Source organism: Procambarus clarkii, chromosome 15, assembly GCF_040958095.1.
Source record: "Procambarus clarkii isolate CNS0578487 chromosome 15, FALCON_Pclarkii_2.0, whole genome shotgun sequence".
NCBI lineage: Eukaryota > Metazoa > Arthropoda > Malacostraca > Decapoda > Cambaridae > Procambarus > Procambarus clarkii.
The window spans coordinates 8,887,657-8,907,656 of NC_091164.1; the positions used below are offsets into that span (position 1 = coordinate 8,887,657).

Below are 20,000 nucleotides of genomic sequence, written 5' to 3' on the forward strand. Positions count from 1 at the left end.
TGGTAATTCACCTGAAATGATTCACTGATTGTTTGTCAACTGATTGTTACTTGATCTATTGCATTTTAAGTGTATGTTAAACTATGTCATGAATGACGATTTAAATGATTGTTTGAATACAACTCTGGATGAAGGATAGAATATTGGAGTGAATGATGGGGATTCAGTAAATAACTGAAGTATGTTTTAAAGAGACAATTTGAATGCTTATTTAAACAGCAGATTGAGTGACAAGCTGAACACAAGGGTTTAATGATAGCTTAATTAACCCTTCCTCCTACTTCTTTCCATTCACTTTAACACCCCTTTAAATGTCTCTGACCCTTCCCTATTCAACCCGTTCTCGCAAATTTAATAAGTCAATATTGACTTATTAACTACGTGCATAGGTGACATACTTAACATAATAGATACTCTTAAAAAGATTCATAGAAAACACCGACCTTACCTAATCTTGTTAGTATCTTAAGATAAGCATCTTATTGCTTCGTAATTACAATTATTACCTAACCTATAATAGGTATAGGTTAAGTAATAATTGTAATTACGAAGCAATAAGATGCTTATCTTAAGATACTAACAAGGTTAGGTAAGGTCGGTGTTTTCTATGAATCTTTTTAGGGGTATCTATTATGTTTAGTATATCACCTATGCACGTAGTTAATAAGTCAATATTGACTTTACGAATTTGCGAGAACGGGTTGCCCTATTTCACCTTCCTTTCCCAATTGGCAATTTCTCTTCTTAATCTAATCTCCCCAGAGAGTCATCATCTGCCTCTAACACCCCCCTTCATGGTTTCCTTTACTCAGCAACACTCTAATTACTCTCCCCTTGTTAGGATCGTTAAGATGATCAACCACATCCAACTCCCCTTCACCTAACTACCTGCCCAGAGCAGACAGGGTCTTTAATTACCATTCAAAGGGACAGCGTAATCGCGTTAAATTAACTCTTTGACGCAAATGATGGGAATTCCTGTTATACAAACAAACGTTGATAATTTTTTTGTTTTTATTAACAAATGCTTCATAGATTTGTATGCATTAGTATTCCGTACAACTTGATAGAGATTTAAAATTCTTGTGCAAATCATCTTGCAAACACAGGTTAAAATTCTCATACAGAAACAACATTTGAAAGTCGTTAAATAATTACAATCTGACGTATTTTAAATCGTAGCGTTTTGTTTATTAAGAGTTATAATATTTTAATTTTCTTAAAGCTTTCTTCAAATTATATGTGAGAAATTATATTTGGGAAATGTGTACGCTATTGTCGTAATGCTACTCTTTAACACAATCGTATGTAAAAGTAAAATACAAAATGAAACACTAAAAAGATAATGTAAATATTATATATATATATATATATATATATATATATATATATATATATATATATATATATATATATATATATATATATATAATAAAATATAATATAATAATTCATACATACTGCTAAAATAGGAGAGAAACATTTATTGTAAATTAAATAATTCTTGGGGGTTGCATAATTTATGACACTAAATCTTCCCTTTTTTCCATTGTCGGGGCATTAATTAATTCGCTTTTATTTAGCGATATATAAATCAGGCATTATCTATGTCCTGGTCTTCTATTCTGACATGAGAAAGTAGGCATGAATAACTCTCAAGGATTTTATGTATTTTTCTATCTACTTTTTCTTAGCCCTTTCTAATTCATGACGCAGTAAGCCATTAGGAAATGTACGATACCCTTTTCAACGTGTGTTGTATAAATATACGCCAAGGTCTATCTTGTCTATGGTTAAATTCTACCTCTGGGGACTTTGCCCTATTCCTTAACCAATTCCTTTGCTTCTATCCTCCCTCTCCCTCCCTTTCAGCCTATTTACTTGCTTTCTAATTCTCATTTTTTTGCTTTGCATGAATATCTTCCATTCCTTTGTCACTCCCTTGTATTTTTAGATTCTATTAAATTCATTTCTCTATTGTCTCTTTTCTCCCTTTTCTCTTCCTTAAATCCCTCCACTCTCTTTTCCTCTATTCATTGTTTACCTCTCTTCTTCCACCTTCCATTCTATTCCTCAAACCCTCCTTTTCCTCTTGCTTCTCTCTCTCTCTCTCCCTTCCTCTCCTCCCCCGACTAACTTGACACCAGTTCAAAACAAGCAATTATGTGGGCCTTGTGGTTAGCTTGTTAAAGACCCAATTACCTCGTTGCAAATTGAATGGCTCACTATTGCTCAAAGGTCTGGCGCTGCTGCTTCTTATCTGGCCTCAGAAGGAGACGAATTACTTGCTAAGTTGTCTCTCACCTTCTTGGGTTTTTCTTGCGTCTAAAGTTGAATTCTGTTCTTCGTAGCTGTGTGTGTATTGTTATTGGTGTTATAGAGGGCCTTTGTTCCAGGGTTCTGTAGTTGTTAGTGCTCTTGTTAGTGCTATTGTTGATTTTGATTGTTTTTAACTGCTGTTGGTATTGTATTTTTTTTTTATTCTTGTATTGTTACTATTGCTTGTTTTAATTATTGTTGCTGCTATTATTTTTATTTGTTATTTTTTGTTGCAAATCACTGATGCACTTTTTTTCTCTACAATTACCTGTACCTTTATGAAACTTCCCTTCACCTGCATATTGTTGATAATATTTGAACAATGTAAAGTATATATATATATATATATATATATATATATATATATATATATATATATATATATATATATATATATATATAAACCTCAAATGTTATATATATTATATATCTATTTTGGTTCAATAGATAATCGTGTGGAAGATGTTTTTTTGGACATATAAAAGTTACGGTAGAGTTTGGTCGACGCGCCACCTGCTACTGCAAGAAATTGCATAATTTTGCATATTTAGGTTATAAACGGCGAAATTGTTCTGCAAAGGCAACGTGTATCTGATGGAGTCTTGTGGCCCCCTTTCATTTGAAACGCTATTCTCGAGTGAGAAAGCTGTTGTGGAGAGCAAGGGGTGTGTGTGTGATTTTGATAAACTTTTTTTCAATAGACTGGAAAATGCGAAATGAATCCTTTGGAATTATGGTCGGCTGTCAAATAACTACTAGATTTTTTAGTATATGATAAGTACATGAAAGTACATTATGTGAACTTAATGTACTTAGCATTTAAGATGATTTGAAATCTTCCATAGGATGGGACTAAAGCTTTAACGTAGAGACGGAAATAACATTGAATCAGATGAAATGTTTTGAACATATACGCAATAGAACAAGTGATTTGTAACGGATTCAGGCAACAGATATTCATATACAGACGTTTCGATTACACAGGGAATGTAAAGATGAAAGTCTTATCATTTCCTACTACCTTGGTAGACAATTTATTATAACACTCTGACGCTTTCCGACCCCACCAAGAAATTAATCCCACACACACCCCTTATGCTCAGCTTACTGCTAAATTAAGGACCCTACGATATATGCTCCACATATACACAGAGAAGACATCATCACACAGTACATATATATACTGACAGAATTCAGCTTGAGGGAGGGCAAGAAGTGATGTTACTGTTCATCAGCCCGACGGAAGCCCAAGTGATAAGAATGTTAATTCAGTAACTGGGCATTCACCTTGTAAGTTGAACTGCTGGCTATCTTTGTGGTACTCTAAATTATTGCAATCACTGCAGTTGACAGCTTAATTATTTCTCTACTCCCTTTCCTCATTACTGGCTTTGAAAACAGCACAGTCCGAGGGAAACAGTGTTTCTATATTTACTATAACAAAAAGGAGAGAGAATTGTATGAAAACAAAAAAATCAACATTTACTGAAGATGATGGAAAAGGAAGAACTACCAAGACACACCCAATATTTTTATTGAGCGAGCAGCTTGTTATTACAACAGGACCGCAGCCTAATGGCCCCAGTTGACCAACCACACACTAGAAAGTGAAGAGACGACGACGTTTCGGTCCGTCCTGGACCCTTATAAAGTCGATTGTGTCGATTTCAACATTTTTCAGCCAAGTTATTGTGACTCCTCATCTGCTAATGGTCCCATGTTAGATTCCCGGGTAGCACGACACGTTTAGGTAACTTTTCTTACGCCTAATGCTCCTGTTCAATCAGTAGTAAATAGGGGACGTGCATGTTAGGGAACCGTTGTGGGTTGCAGGTGAGTGTTACTATTTAGGTGAAGGAATTTTTAGGTGAATGGCATGTTTATTTCCGGGGAATTGTGGATAACAATTTACTCTTCCCAGTCTTTAGTTCTTTTCCCCTCTCCCTATCCCTCTACATTCTCTTCCTACCTTCCTCTCCCTGCCCCTCTGGCGTCCCTCCCTTCTCTCCACGGAGATATATTGTCTGTCTCACTCCAGGCGGCCCAGCACTTAATTCTCCAAGGGGTGGAAGGAGAGAAAGAGAGAAGAAGAGTGAGAGAGAGAGAGAGAGAGAGAGAGAGAGAGAGAGAGAGAGAGAGAGAGAGAGAGAGAGAGAGAGAGAGAGAGAGAGAGAGAGAGACAGAGAGAGACAGAGAGAGAGACAGAGAGAGACAGAGAGAGAGAGACAGAGAGACAAAAATTGTCTTTCCTCTCCCATTTCCCACTCAATGTCTGATCTGTAACAGCTAACAAAAAGTCAAAGGTCAAACGATGCCATTTATGTTCCTACTTAATCAAACGATAATTATACAATGCAAAAATAACACATTATTAACTTTAAGCAGTACGATATGCAACATTAAATACACGACGGTAAGTCTTCGTGTATATAAATATTCACACACACTTGTCTCCGGACATACAGGAGCAGTTTGGGAAGAAAGAAGAACAATTCTGAGATCATCAAAACAAAGACTAAACATCTAGACCTCAGTTGGCAAGAAAACAGTGAAGATTGTTGTTGAAGGAACTCTTTAAATGTGAATGTTTACATAGACTACACAGTAGCCGTGATGATGAATGAGGAATATAAGGTATCCATAGTGTACAACCACCAAACCTACCTACAACATGGAAGAGCTGGATAAGACAACGATAGTGAACATATGGCCCTCTGCTGAGACATGACTGATCTGGGCGACTTTAACCGTCCCAAATAAGACTGGGAAAGCTGTTACTCTCGTGGTATACGAAGACAGACGAGATTTTTGGAGTCAGCAATGCAGCACCTCGTGGCCCAAACTGTAAGGAATCTACATTTCTTAGCATCCTCCATAACTTTTCCATGTAGAGAATAGGTAAATCAGCAAGCACTCTAAGGACAAGTTACCTTTGCAGAAGCGGGCCAATTGAAGAAAAAGGATGAGAAGAACTCCTTAGAAATTTAAAGATTTAAGTTCAAGAATACAGTGACCTAACATGTTTATTGGGATGACCCAACAAGCCACGATGGGGTAACTTAAGAAGAAGTGCTGGGATGAGAGTACTCAGAAAGTGACCTGATGCCTCCAACATACCTCAGAAAGTGACCCGATGCCATAACATACCTCAGAAAGTGACCTGATGCCTCCAACATACCTCAGAAAGTGACCTGATGCCTCCAACATACCTCAGAAAGTGACCTGATGCCTCCAACATACCTCAGAAAGTGACCTGATGCCTCCAACATACCTCAGAAAGTGACCTGATGCCTCCAACATACCTCAGAAAGTGACCTGATGCCTCCAACATACCTCAGAAAGTGACCTGATGCCTCCAACATACCTCAGAAAGTGACCCGATGCCTCCAACATACCACAGAAAGTGACTTTAAATTTTATTTGTAAGATATTTATCATTTTGTAACGTCACAATTTCATTATTATTCTTCCTAGGAAGAACGTAAATAATGTTGTCAAGCATACGAAAAAAGCTTGATGAACGTCGTAAGTTTACTCTCAGGCTGGTCTCGGAGATGAAAGGCATGAATTATGAGGACAAACCTTTAGAGATGAAATTTTAACCACTAGAAAAGCAGTAATGTTCAAAATACTGAGAGGTATCAACAAAGGAGACTCTTGAATATGTGAACACAAGTGGAAGCCGCATTTCTTCGTTTAGCAAAAGAAATTGAAGCAAGTCAGATTGACGGAACAAAAAAAAAATCCACATGTCTTTTTGTGAGAGACAGACATGACTGTCAGTAGAGTCCAGTATCGTCTGGTTCACGTTTATAACTCTGGACAGTTTCAAATGATCTTCCTTTCAAGTGTATAAATCGACTTCAAAACTCTTAAGGCTGTTGGTAATTGCTTTGAGATGCTGCTCTTGATATCAGAGATATTAATGTTGCTGGTGTTCTTAAGATGTTATTTTATTTTTTGTTATAATTACTGCATATATCATTAGTTTTTATTAATGCCATTAATAATATTAATATTGGTATTATTAAAGTTAATATTTTTTTAATTATTATTATTATTTTAATAATTATTTATAATGATAATATTATTATTGTTAGCATTAACAGCCAAGAGCAGTAAAAATAACTCACCGTACAGCATCCTGGGCCTCAACTTTAAGCAACGGTATATAGTTGACGGGATCACCATAGCCCGTGCTACATGCACATTTCGTTCTGAGTAGCTAAATCTAAAAACAACAACAACTCACCGTACAGCATCAAATTATTCTGAGAAGCTGGTGGGAAAAAAATATTGTGGGACAGAGAGAAGGAAAATGCCGCAGGGCATGATAAAATAGACCCTAAGAATTTCAAAGCAAATGAAGGAGGACTCATTTCCTCACTAAGAACCGAACCACAATGCCACTCCTCAGCTTGAAAGGCAGTGATTGAAGGCAAAAAGAAAGAGGCACAACAACTTTAAAAGAAATACGGAAAATGCAGTACAAAGGAAAAACCCCACAGCATCTTATGATCTGAAGAAATAATCAACTTGTCATAATACATCACGTAAAATATGATAACTCAGTCTTTTGAGCTCATGCACTTTTGGGCCAAATTCAGTCTAAATAACACAGGTATACGTGTTGTTATCACCGAGAGCAGAACATGTGTGTTTAAATAAACATCTCATACGTTATCATAGAAAATAAGACAAGTACTGTTATCATAGAGTACTCTTAGTTGTTCTCTATGATAACATCACACATGTTATCATAGAGTACATCAGTGTTACCCTCATCAATCTGAATATTAATACGAAACTTAAGCACGTAAATTATCAAACATCGCCGGATTGATTGATGTGACAATTAAGAAACCGTCTCAGATGCCTCTCCCTCTTTCTCTCTCTCTCTCTCTCTCTCTCTCTCTCTCTCTCTCTCTCTCTCTCTCTCTCTCTCTCTCTCTCTCCCTCCTCGTGTCTCATCTCCCTCCTATGCCACTTATATCCTTAATCTGACCCTTAAGTGGCAGCATCAATGCCGTCCGTATTGCAATTTCCCTGATTTATGATCCCTGGGGATTTTCTAACCTTTATTTCCCTCACACTCTGTCGTTGCTTTCAATTATGGTTCTTGAATGGTGTGGAGAAAAGAGGGAAGGTAGGGAGATAGAATTAGGGAGAGAAAGAGAGAGAAAGAAGGAGAGGGAAAGATAGGAAGGAGAATGAGCGAGAGATATTGAGATAGAATGAGGGAAGGTTAGAATTAGAGAAGAAGTATGAGGAGAATGAGAGAGGTAGGATAAATAGAATGATGCAGGGAAAGTGTGAACAAATGGAGATGGAGGAATACAAAATAGAACCGATGGGAGGGAAGAGGAAGATATAGAGAGGAGAAGCAAATGGAAAGAGGAAGGCGATAAGAGAAAGCAAGAGAAAGGAAAGGAAAGAGTTAGGAAAAAGCATGAATAGGAATATTACAAAAAAATAAATTACCGATTTTAAAATATTTATGAAAGAAAAGTATGCAAAAGGAATAGTGGAAACAAAAAACAAAACAAGGAAAGTGAGTAGAGGAAAGAGAGAACAGTAACAAGTAAATTGTAAGTACAGGAATAACATAAAATGCAGAATAAAACATGTGTAACATTTGTCACAAATTATTATCCAAACTCCAGGGCCAGAGGTAAATCAATTATAACCTACCACAATAGTTTTTTTTGTAATTACCACTATGTATAATTATATATATATATATATATATATATATATATATATATATATATATATATATATATATATATATAAAATATATATATATATATATATATATATATATATATATATATATATATATATATATATATATATATATATATATATATATATATATATATGATACATTGGCTGTATTTTTGGTCCTATGACACTGACCATTCCAATTTCAGGATGTTTCTCGTGGGACATTAACTTCAACTTGACGTAACTTGAACATTAACCTGAAGTTGCTTTAGTGACTTCAACTTTAAGTTTTGGAAATTCTGGGTCTTTGTTTTGAGTTTATTTGAGTTTGTTACATGTTTGTGATGTGATTTTATGTGTGTGTTTCATGTGGCATTGTCGTTGAATATTTGTGTTTTTTAGAGTATTTTAACTTTCACTGTCTATCGCTATTGATCTGTTTCTTTGTTTCTCTGTCTGCCTCTCTCTCTCTCTCTCTCTCTCTCTCTCTCTCTCTCTCTCTCTCTCTCTCTCTCTCTCTTTCTCTCTTTCTTCCTCCTTCCTCTCTCTTTCTTCCTCCTTCCTCTCTCTTTTACAATCTCTCTCTGTAAATCATTTTCTCCCACTCAGAACATCTCAGAGTACGAGCGCGAGTACAACCAACAGCGGCGCTCTGAGTACTCAAGATTCCATGGCTATACCTACGACGGAGTGTGGGCCATGGCCTTGGCTATACAAGCCGTCGGCCACAAGCTACATCGCCTTAATCACCATAACAAGACCAATATCACCGTTCAGGACTTCAGGTGAGAGGGGAGGGGAAGTAGTGGTGGTGCTGTGTAGGTACCTAGGTTACAGGGTGAGAGCTACGCTCGTGGTGTCCCGTCTTCCCAGGACTCTTTGTCGTGTGAGGCTTTGAAACTACTGATGGTTTTGGCCTCCGCCACCGTTTCACTTTGCTTGTTCCAACAGTCTATCACTCTGAGTGTGTGTGAGTGTGTGTGTGTGTGTGTGTGTGTGTGTGTGTGTGTGTGTGTGTGTGTGTGTGTGTGTGTGTGTGTGTGTGTGTGTGAACTCACCTAATTGTGTTTGTGTAGGTTTTAGCTTCCTGGTCCCATCTTTTTTAACCTTCAATAGACATGTTCCCGAGCCCTTTGATCGCTTTCACGATAAATTTTTAGTCCGTGTATATTCTGTATTGCCCAATTCCCTTCCTAGCTCTATGCTCCTCTTTCAGTATTCTGAGAATGAATATATTTATTCTATCATATACTCCAACAGCATATTTGCCTATTAGTTTCTATTTTTGCTTCATAGATCAAGAGTAGGTTGTATTTTATCCGAATACATTTAAATGCCTGTGTCATGTGTCACTAAATGTCTCCAAAATAGCGAAATCAAAAACCCATAATATCACTATTATATAAAAGGAAAAAGATGGTTTTTTTATTACACAACTTTTCAGTGTGTTCAATCAATATACACGACAAAGGCCTTAAAAGAAAAAAGTATTTTATTTTCCTGAAATGATTACTTGTTGATTGTCAAACAAATCATTTTAAAAACATCACTATTACCTTTATCACACCTGTTCCAACTTAAAGATACATTACCTGGTAATAAATTAAAAAAAAAAACGACTCACATGTTCAGTCTGCGCTCATTTGAAGAGCAAAATAAAAAACTTTTGATAGCGTTTCCAATGAAAGCCGAATTTTGAAAACTACAGAACATAGGCGGAGTAACTGGTAAACTATTACAATGGATGAGAGAGTTCGTGTTTGAAGGAAACTGGGGAACAATGAAATGAAAATATTTGAAGTTTTTCAAATATTTGGTGGAAAATTATAAGTGCAAAGTCCACTGAACTAGTGCACTTTAGTGGACTTTTAGTGGAAGGTGGACTTAAATACTCAATAATTTCAAATAATGGAGGCACATGTGAGTACATTCTGGTTAGTTCACACCCACATACAAACATATATTCACACAGCAAAGAATTTAGAAAAATCTTTCCTAACAAAAAAAGCACTTATTAATAACTATTTCATGACTGAAAGTCATTCTCAACTATAAGGTCTGAATGCAACAATGGGAACGCATTAAAAATCAAAATTACTTGCTGAAAAAATTGGATTTAGTTGAAAAACACATTGTGATCATTGCTCTGTGAACAGCAGACACTGAGACTGAACATATAGAACTGAACATTTGAGGCCTACACAGCCCATTAGAGAAAGTCAGAACTAACCAATAACGTTAAAACAAAGGAACAGTTTCCTATGCTTATACACATCAAATAATTATGCGTATAATGCATACACGTAATTATATGATGTGTATGTTTATTCACACATACACATAATGCAATTACAGCATCTATATGAGGCTGAGAGAGATGCTGTGGAGATGTCAAGGCTGGGGATAACACCTCCTGGTATGATAACCAAACATCAGAAGATGGACCGAAACGCCAACGTTTCGGTCCATATTATATATATATATATATATATATATATATATATATATATATATATATATATATATTATATATATTATATATATATTATATATATATATATATATATATATATATATATATATATATATATATATATATATATATATATATATATATATATATATATAAGGGGTTCAGGATGGAAGTACACGAGTCGATTGGGCTGACGTTTAGGAACTTCCCCACCATTTCCCCCCCCCCCCCATCTCCCCATCTCCAGCACAAACAGTTACGTACAACCTAGAGAGCACGTACCTCACCTCCATACCCCCCAACCCCCCCCTCCCCCCCCCCCCCTACATCACCTTCGAACACCCCCCCCCCCACCTCTCCCCCTCCCCTCGAATCACCCCCCCCACACCCACCCTCACACTCATACATAAACATACACACAACCGCCCCCCCTCCCCCAACATATATACCAAGACATACATACCCATAATATACACGTGTGGCCATGGTTGAAGCGGCCCACTCTGGCCCATGTGGTCCCCCTTAGCTCGGCTATTTCTATGTAAAGTTCCGCCATTATTTTTAGGATATACATGGCCGACGTCTCCTCAGGGGCCAAAATGGCTACCCTGGAGGCCATTTTGAAGAATAAGTTTTTTGTCCTCAAGGATATGGATAACGAAGAGCGGAGGAGAAGCAGGTGAAGGGAAGAGATGGAAGGAAAGATAGGAACAAGGAGCAAGGAGTGAGACAGAGAGGGGGGGGGAAGAAGAGAAAGGGAAGGAGAAGGAAAATAAAAGATGAAGGGGGAGGAATGGAGTAAGGAGACTCTTGGAAAGAGAAAAAGAGATAATGTGAAGAAGAGAAATGGATAAATTAATAATTAATTTCCCCAACCTCTTTCTCTCCCTCTGTCTCTCTCTCTCTCTCTCTCTCTCTCTCTCTCTCTCTCTCTCTCTCTCTCTCTCTCTCTCTCTCTCTCTCTCTCTCTTTCACTTACTTGCTTGGACGGAGGAAATGTAAAATGAATTATGAGGAGTAAGATTCAAATTTCTAAGAATGCTATATATCCTATGACTCAACCCCCCCCCCTTCTAGAACCCCACCCCACCCCTCTAAAAACCCCCAAGCCCCCCACCCTCCCCCATCCCCCCTTCAGCACCTCCACTAGCACCCAACCCCGTCAACCCCCTTCCTCATCCTGATGGGTAGCGAATTATATCACTAATAATGAATGACTGCGAATAATACATGAATGTACTCTAAGTGAAGAGTGACCGTGAATAACAAATGACTATAAATGGCAAATTAAGGGAGGGAAAAAAATTACCATGAATATTCGATGACTGTGAATGGCATGGCGACTGTGAATGACAGACTACTGTGAACAATACAGGAAATATGAATGACAGATGACTGTGAATAGCAAATAACCGTGAATGTAATTAAAAAATAATAAACTAAAATAATAATAAAATCAATACTAATTGAAATTAAAATAATATTAATAATAAAAATAATAATATGAGCAATAACATTCAAACCTTGCATGACTTCCTTATTTAACCTGTTAATAGTAATATATATCCAGAGTCCAAGTCCTGTGTTCTGGTCTTAAGAAATATATTTGTTCATAGCAGTTGCAATGTTTGAAGTTTTGGTAATATTCTCCCATTGTAATTGCTGAGTCTAATTGACCCATGGGATCAGGGGTAATCCTCTAGGACCTCTGGGGTGCCCCCCATAACTCACGAATTTCAGGTTCTGGGTGTACCCTGTGGACCCCAGACATTGTATGTTAAAATGTTTACATTTGAGTATAATGAACTTTAAAATGTAATATATTCTTGTTGATAGTAAGGATATACAGTGAGTGTGCGTGTTCTTTGGGAGCCCTGGAGGCTCAGAGGTCTTTATCAGTGATGTTATAACGAAGAACATTGTGTATTGAAGATGGGAATTATGTTCTTAACTCGAGAACACTGGGCTCCTTAGCTAGTAATAATAATAACATTTAAGTTAATATTAAAATAAAACATTTAAAAGCTAATTCTTATAAATGATAAAATCAACAATATAAAAAATTAATGTGTACAGATCAATTATATCAAAATTAATTCTTTCGGTTTTTCTTCTCTTCAGCTATCGTAATCCGGTTTGGGAAGAGTTGTTCACCAGAGCCCTATCAGAGGTCAAGTTCGATGGGGTCACGGTAAGTCTCTCAAATCACTTTAAAACTTGGGGTCATCGAGACGGCCTCAAGATCAAAGCATGATAATAGGATAATGTTCAAGGACGTTTACATCACGTTCTTCCCTGTCAAGTTCAGTCTCGGATCGTTTTTGAGTGAAAAAAAAAACACTGCTGAGATTCGATCTGAACTTTTTTGATCATGTGAGCTGTTATTGGGAGGTAAGGGAGAGTTATGAAAATATTAATAGGGCATACCTGAAGGTTTAAAATCCTAAATATAATGGGCACTCTTTAGGCTTTGTGGGCAGAACAGAAAATTGGCCTGTTTAACAGATCTTTAATTTAAACAACGTCAGCTATAACTCCGTTATATCATTCACAATTTTCAGGGAAATTAACAGGAAATATGATTCAAGTCATAGAAGATATACTGATATAATATATAAGACGTGATATTTTCAGCCTTATACCAAGCCTTAAGAAATTGTAGGAACTTCGCTCAAACTCAATATCAACCCATCAACCTGTTATGGGTAGTACTTATGGGCAGGATGAGGACGATAGTACATATACCGACGTACAACGCAATTAGAAAGTAAAAATCGGTACTATTGAATTTAGACGAACCGGAAAACGATTTTCTACTTATGTTGCAAAGACAAACTAACCTAACCTAACCTAGCCTAACCTTCTTAGAATTGATACCCGCCCTCTGAGGCCTAATATAGTACATATGTGTACTATACTAGGCCTAAGAATATTTAAGTTTGTTTATTAGCTTCAATTCTCTTCGGATTCTATAAAGTAAATAGTACACAATTCTACTATCTAATTGCTTAGCATGTAAATATTTGTACTATGGTGCACATAGTTACAAAAAGTACTATCTAAACAAGAGGATGGGTTGCTCAATACATATGTACAGGCTGTCTGTCCCCCGACACAACGAAATATTTAACGAAGTCATTTAATCCTCTCTTGAGTAGCAGAAAACGAAGTGGTCTTCCACACACCTCCTCCCCCAATTTTTCAACTAATGGGGAAATGGGGGGGGGGGCATTTTCCAGCTAATCAACGGTAGCCAAGCCCATTACCACCTTCCCGTTGATTTCATCTCCTGTTGGCCATCTCCGTTGACCTAGTCATACTGAGAGCGTTTATAGGCCCCCACCTTGTTGACCAATCAAACTCTCCGAGTACCTGTCTGTTTACCCGCTAACCTGGCTATTTGACCTGTCCTGCTTCTGTCTATTTGACGGGTAATGCGAGGAGGCTGAGACACGGAGCGTCCTGTCAACACAAACAGGATGATGAGGCTTGAGTGATGGATGATATACGACTGACGTTGGATTTTGAGCTCTCAGAAGAGGGGTATTATGCACATGGATGAAAAGGATTCGGATGCTGACTGGATGACGAAAGTGGAGGCTATATATCGGGTAATAAAAGGATTGGGGGGGGGGGGAATAGAGAGTTATTTCCAAATTAGGATGATCCTTACGGATGATTGAAGCGTAGTGGATGATAACTGTATTACGTTTTTTTGGAACTGGATAGATTTGTAGATGACAGGAAGGAAAATACAATTATTCCATTTTTTCTAATGTTGTCAATTCCCCCCCCCCCCCCTCCAAAAAAAAAAACATTCAAGTCTACGTCTAATTCCCTAGAAATTTTGGTAGGAATTTAATTAAAAAGTGGTTATCAGTAAAGTATTTGATAATTTGTTTAGGAAAAAAAAAGATAACTGTAGCCAAAATATGCAGCAAATTTAGCAGAGCAGAAAATAATCGGGTTAGTGAGGCCTTCTGACCTTTTGATCTCAACTATGATATTGACTTTAGTTGTTGACCTTTGACCTTCAATAGCTTGAATTCGCGATTACTCCCTCGTCACAGTATGCCGGAAGAACCCAAGGTTCGCATCCCGGTACGATACATATGACTATAATCAATATGTAACCACAGCTTCTGGGACTAAGCCGACGTGAACAACCCCGGGCCAATTAGTTCTTAATTACTTAATATAACCTTTGATCCATTAAGCTTAAAATTACTACCTAAATAGGCGAAGATGAACAGATAATTAATAAAAAAGATTACAAAGATTTGCTGGTTTGCTTTCTATAGTTATGGAGACAAGCGTTCGTGAGTAGGAATATATCCCAATCATTTAGCCAATCATAAACAGGAAAATAATCGCCTACCAATCAGAAACAAGAGGAAAATCCCCCAAGCCGCTCGTTAACAAGAGGAATAACGACAGGGATCAGCAGTTATCAGCGAGTTGCACAAAAAGACGCTAATTACTGGAGCTGTCAATAATGAGGCTAATTAGGGGGCTCGGCCCCCCCATTGTTAAGCCCCCCCTGAAGCTAAGAAAATTATATATATATATATATATATATATATATATATATATATATATATATATATATATATATATATATATATATATATATATATATATATATATATATATTTCTGACTTTGGTAATGTATGCATGTTAGGTTCATACTACTTAATATGTGTTATCTAGAGTCTTATACATGCATAGATGTTATCTTACTGCTATTTAATATATAGCTGTTATCTTACGACTATCTAATAAACGAGTGATTTTTAAATAAGTACCATAACACTCACTAACGAAATAATAGGAAAATGACGACATTCCGGAACGAGAAGCGTGTCAGAACGAACAGAAATGTTGACACTTTCCACTGAATGTGTGTGTGTTGAGCTGCTCTCTTGCAGATCTCTGCTTTCTGTCTCTTCAAAGATCAAGTTTTGGACGTCTTGCAATAATATTTTGTTTTATGTGCTCTCTCTCTCTCTCTCTCTCTCTCTCTCTCTCTCTCTCTCTCTCTCTCTCTCTCTCTCTCTCTCTCTCTCTCTCTCTTTTATCTTCCTAACTTTCTCTGTTCCTTGTATTTCATCTCCCACTCTCCCTCCCTGTTTTCCTTCCTTACTGTTGCCTTACACGCACACATAAGTAATTTATCATAAAAGTGAGATCACAAAGGGGAACTAATTTGCCTAATACACATATGCGTGACCTCCCCTACCGGCGAACCCCAACCCCCCCTCTCCCCTTGGAACTTGATGTTTGTCCTATGGTTCAAGTCCCAGCCATTGGGAACTTGTACCCTAACTATATGAACTATAGCTTGCTTGCTTGGCCTATTGCCCAAGTTTTGTACTATGGGGAAACTTGTTTGCCTACTCGAGTTGAAATCCGGCTTCTGTGCGTGGCTTTCTCAAGGGACCACGGATTAATCTAAACTTTTTGAGGTTATGTGTGAGAAGCGATTTCTCTTTGGCTGCCTGGGGTGGCAATCCGGAGATTCGCTCCTGGAAGGGGATTTTTTTTTTTTAGCGTATATTCTAAGTTATAATCCTGGACGCCTGAGATTGCAGTTGAACAGGGATTTCTTGCAAAATACAACTGGGTGTTTCAGAGATTCTGTTTTTGGGCAAGGGATTTATGTATTGGGATTTTTCGGGTTATTCCTAGAATTGCCTTCAACAATTCAATTGAAATAGGATATATTTATCGATTATACAGCATTTCTGGATGTGTATAATTTCCTGTTATGATATTATTTTATGGTGGAGAATATTTTGTGAGAAATCGTATGAGATTATAATTGTTCTTTAAACTTATTACAATAAATAATTCAAAGAATAAGGGAGTATTTTTTAATTGTAAGGTATTATTTGTTCATGTCCTTGTTTGCCTGTTCTATGTGTCTGTGTGTCCCATCTCTTTATTATTTTCTAATATTTAGTTTTTATTTTTATTGCTTAATAAAGTAAACTTAACACTTCAGCTTTACTTCACCCATTTCACTCTCACCCCTCACTCTTTCTCCGTGAGGGGTGAGGGTTCACTCTCTCTCTCTCTCTCTCTCTCTCTCTCTCTCTCTCTCTCTCTCTCTCTCTCTCTCTCTCTCTCTCTCTCTCTCTCTCTCTCCTGCCCCGGTGACACCAACAGAGTACAAACGACAGCTAGAGATGACTTAAGGGAACAGAGTCAAAATATAGAGGCAGCATTCCGGTCACTCATCTCTCAGATGGTTTCCACAAGTCGAAGAGGTAAAAGAAAAGAGATTTGGAAGAGGGTGGAAAAGTGGGAAAGAGAGGTGTATGAGAGGAGTGATGTAAGAGAAAGGGAAGGACGACGTAATGAAATTGGTTGGAAGAAGGAGGCAAGAAAGAGGGAGGAACGAAGTGCAAAGATGGGGAAAGGGATAGAGCGTGCAAAGAGAAGAGAAAGCACGAGGAAATAAATGGAAGGATGGAGTTAGGAAGAAAAGAAGAGGAAAGGAGGAGTATGAAGAGCGTAGAAAGGGAGGAGGGAAATAGAGGGATAACAATGTACAACTCTCCATAACAATTTTTTATAAAGCATTTGGCTGCAACATTTTTCACATCTTGTGAAAAACAGATCTTCGTGAAATTCATTCATAATGAAATAATAAAAAATTACGTGAGTGGTACGTGATACGTGAGTGTATACCATAGCCTTTCATGGTTCGGTTATTCATATAGTTTCAGATGAGTATACAGATGAGATATTTAAATATATGAATAGTATACAGGTAGATATTCAAATAGATGAGCTGCTGAAGATGTTCATCAACTCATTTAAGCTCACATAGCATTCCTTTACGCCCGACGGTATCAACTGTTCCATTTTCATCCAAGGTTAAGTGTATTTTCCCACAGACACGAGTCCTATTCCACTTTCAAGTCAACTGAAGAAACAGTTCTGATATGTTTCTTCTATCCCTAAAACCTTTAAATGACTATCTAAAACAGTTCCTCTATTTCTAAATCCAAATTGCTTGTTAGCAGGTTCTGTTTTTCCAGGTGGTTTTTTAGTCTTTCAATAAATATTTTCTGTCAAAGTTCTTTTGGAAATGTGAGAGCAACGATAGAGGTTTGTATTATCTATTCTTGCATCTTCCATTTATCTCTCTGGAAAGCCACAACTCGGGTTTTCTTTAAGTTGCAAAGTTTGTTGATAAATTCAGGCTGTGAAATGCTCTGCAATGTCGGGGGTTGCAAGTGAGTGTGCACCTCTTATAATTCTTAATGTAGAGGCTATTATAGAGGCTAAATCTTAATAATGTAGAGGGCTAATATAGAGGCTAAATCTTATTAATGTAGAGGGCTAATACAGCCTGGTCCGTGGTAACATAAGATGGTTCCTACTTAATCGTCTCTGACATTACAGATAGACAATCGAAAATCCCAGAATGAAGGGAACACTGGGGATGGAGCGGTCTGGCACTAACTGATGCGTGCGTAGTGGGGGAGCGGGGAATTAGACCTAATCCGTCGGTGGTTTCAGAGCCATTAGATCTCGTGAGTGGTAGCTACAGAGCTATTCGATCTCCTAAGTGTTGGTATAGAGCCATCAGGTCTCCTAAATAGCGGATACAGAGTCAATACATCTCCTGAAGGCCGGCATAGAGTCAAGACGTCTCCTGAGGGCCGGCATAGAGTCAAAGAGTCCTTCTCACTGCTGCTGCCTTCTCATTATGTGCTACTGACCCGATCATTTGTTTCCTAAGTCTTCATGACATTATGCTATAGCCCGTAATTTTACGTGTATTTCCCACGGGAACTTAAACTGTCACGGAGGATTTTTCCTCCATAGGTCGACTGCAGCCCTACGATGACACCTAAATTCGGACATTACCTGGTTCACTTTCGAACAGTCAAACAGGTTCAACCAGTTGCATTGTGTTATAGATAATCGTTTCAGATTGCATATTTAGTATATGTCAGAATGTCATCATTATTCTCATTGTAAAGGGAGTTATACACTGTCCCTGGCTATCTTGGGGATTCAGATAATACTTAATAAGTGTTGAAAACTAGGAAATACTGCTAACTATTCAGATGGGTAGATTAGTGAGTTAAAAATTGATCTAGAGTAGGGTTGGAAAAGTCAAGGCTTGAATGCTGTTAGTTCAGGTGAGATGGGAGGAGTAATTGGGTATTCATGATCATAGATTATGATCATAATGATAATAATCTATGTTTACATTATATATATATATATATATATATATATATATATATATATATATATATATATATATATATATATATATATATATATATATATATATATAGACTGTGTGAATAGTTAGGCCAAGGCTAGGTGAAGTAAGGTGTCATATTTCTGCTGGCAATGATTTGTATTTTAGCACGTGAATGAAGGATTTAGTGAGGAGTGATTCGAGCACAGGAAAAAAAAAAGCAAGACACTATTCAAGAAAAGTTCGAACATAAACATTTGTGAGTCACGAGCCAAAGGTCTTATCATTAACAGGGATTAACAGCATTAACAAACAGAAGTTATGAAGGTAGTTACTGGAGGCGCGTTGAACAGGCAGACGGTACCAACCTCAACAGCCCACTTAACCTATTGAGTCCGATGCATGGAAAACGTGACTTTTCACAGTAGGTTGCATTTGTTGAGTTGCTTAACATGACGTAGCAAAATGCGAGATATTAGCTGAGATGACGGGTTGGAGAATGAGTAATTTTGCTGGATTTGAACCCATGGCAGGGAGGATCGAATGGGCACTGAACCATTACTGTTCGTCCCTGTTCACACAGAAGTAGCGAAGTTTGGCAATAACGAGCGTTTAGTGGGTGTATCGAAAGCATTAGTAACGCAACTTGTTACATAGAGAACTACAGCAGCGCCACATGGCTTTATCAACGACTAAGTTATTGCTATTTTGCCAAATATAGAAATAACATAGAAACATTTCTGTTTTCTAATTTCAAACATTGAAATACCACCAAGAACCTATATTAAACGATAAGGTAAAATCATTTAATGTTTTTTTGGTCAATACGAAGCTCTAAATTAGTGTTATTTGGTAAGTTCATGCGCAAACTAAAAAAAAAATAATTGAAATTTTTAATTTCAATTTTTTTTGGCAATTAATGGCAATTAATTAATGGCAATGGCAATTAAAAATTGACAAGATTTCTGTAATGACAGTAATATCTATGGGCCAGAGAGCCGTTACTATAGACCTGCTTCAGCTGCACCTTACCAACTGTTAATCAGATAATCCGCGTGAGAAACTTTTTTGGGAAACCCCGATAAATCAAATTTCCAAGTTCCGTCACAGATATGACTTCACGTGTAAGGTAAATTTAAAATGTTCCGAGACTCTTTCGTATAATTTGAAAGTCAACTATAAATATATGTAGGTGTTCCCGTCAATAGTATAACTATGCTGTTATTATATAAAGTCTTTGTTTTATATAGGAA

General features: G+C 37.2%; 2 protein-coding genes across 5 annotated transcripts in view; one reads left to right on the forward strand and one right to left on the reverse strand.

Annotated features, from left to right (window-relative positions):
• Positions 1 to 20,000, forward strand: part of LOC123759100 (gamma-aminobutyric acid type B receptor subunit 2) — a 331,390-nt gene that overhangs the window by 258,665 nt on the left and 52,725 nt on the right. The window contains 2 exon segments of the mRNA XM_069324947.1: positions 8,656 to 8,831; positions 12,641 to 12,710. Of these exon segments, the coding sequence (XP_069181048.1) occupies positions 8,656 to 8,831; positions 12,641 to 12,710 (246 nt within the window).
• The window catches only part of LOC138364892 (uncharacterized), a 425,505-nt gene that overhangs the window by 198,183 nt on the left and 207,322 nt on the right, over positions 1 to 20,000 (reverse strand). The window lies entirely within an intron of this gene.